This window comes from Caenorhabditis briggsae, assembly GCF_000004555.2.
Source record: "Caenorhabditis briggsae complete genome, chrII, whole genome shotgun sequence".
NCBI lineage: Eukaryota > Metazoa > Nematoda > Chromadorea > Rhabditida > Rhabditidae > Caenorhabditis > Caenorhabditis briggsae.
The window spans coordinates 3,542,860-3,543,945 of record NC_013486.2 but is presented as its reverse complement, the minus strand read 5'-3'; the positions used below and the strand labels follow the sequence as shown (position 1 = coordinate 3,543,945).

General features: G+C 42.3%; 1 protein-coding gene across 1 annotated transcript in view; it reads right to left on the bottom strand.

The window, feature by feature from the left end:
• Nucleotides 1–756: 756 nt before the first annotated feature.
• The window catches only part of Cbr-dab-1, a gene marked incomplete at both ends in the record, with an annotated part of 3,283 nt that continues 2,953 nt past the window's right edge, over nt 757–1,086 (bottom strand). Inside the window, one exon of the mRNA XM_045241902.1 lies at nt 757–867. Within this exon, the coding sequence (XP_045091595.1) occupies nt 757–867 (111 nt within the window). The remainder of the gene's footprint in view (nt 868–1,086) is intronic.

Here is a 1,086-nt window from a genome sequence, read left to right as displayed (position 1 = left end):
AATTGCATGACCACACAAATAACATACTGTAGATGTTTCCATTTGTTTTCTGCATGCTTCTTCCTTGCGTTGCTCGATTCAGAAGAGGGAGGAAGAGGGAAGTGAGAGGAAGAGAGTAGGACAAAAGAAAGAATCAAGAATTTTTTACAGAAAACTGTTTTATTTTTCAACGTTGTTGTTGGGGGAAACAACGTAAGGCGCGGATGATGATAAGGGGGGTTTTAGGAAAGAGGTGAGAAAGATATTGGCGATTGTAAAGAATAGGGGGTCTATAGACAGGAGGAGAAAGCGATGAAATATCACATGGGGGAAGGGGTTGGATGGTCCATTGGATGCAATATATAGATAATAAAATATATATATAAAATTAGAATGATACAAAGATATTGGGGAAGGAAGGAAGGCATAGACGACAGGGTTAGAAAAGAGGAAGAAGGCAATATGGACGAATTTCGAAAATTTCAAAAATTGGGAAAAAAGAAATGAAACAGGAAGAAATGTTTTAAGGGAGGCTTTTGGGGTTGTGTGAAATGATGGTCACCGGTCTAGAGAGGGTATGCGAAAAATAAGAAAAATAAAGAAAACTGAATGGTAAAACAAGGATAGAATAGGGATATGGGCGGGGGACTTGAAGGCAAAACTTTACAATTTACACACAAGGATGGATACAAAGACAAAAATAAAGGTGGGTGCTGGTGTTACATGGCAACATGAGGTCATTTGAAGATGATGAAGGGGTTAGTTGGAATTAGCGACTTATCGGAAGAAGTCGTCTCCAAATGGATCGGCACGCGATGGAGCTGTGTGTTGAGTCTGAGCAGCCATCTGAGCAGCAGAACATGTTGTGGAGAGCGAGTTGAGCGAGGCCTAGAAGACGTTAGAGTTTAGGGGATGTTTCAAGAAGCTAGAGTGAATCCACGTGGCTTCTAAGCGGCTCCTAGATGATTCAGAACCCGACGTTTCAGAACCGCGACGTTTCAGGTCCCGACATTTCAGAACCACGACGTTCAGAACCCAACATTTCAGAACGCAGAAAAGTCCTCGAACGTCGTGGTTCCGAAATTTCGGGTTCTGAAACGTCGTGGT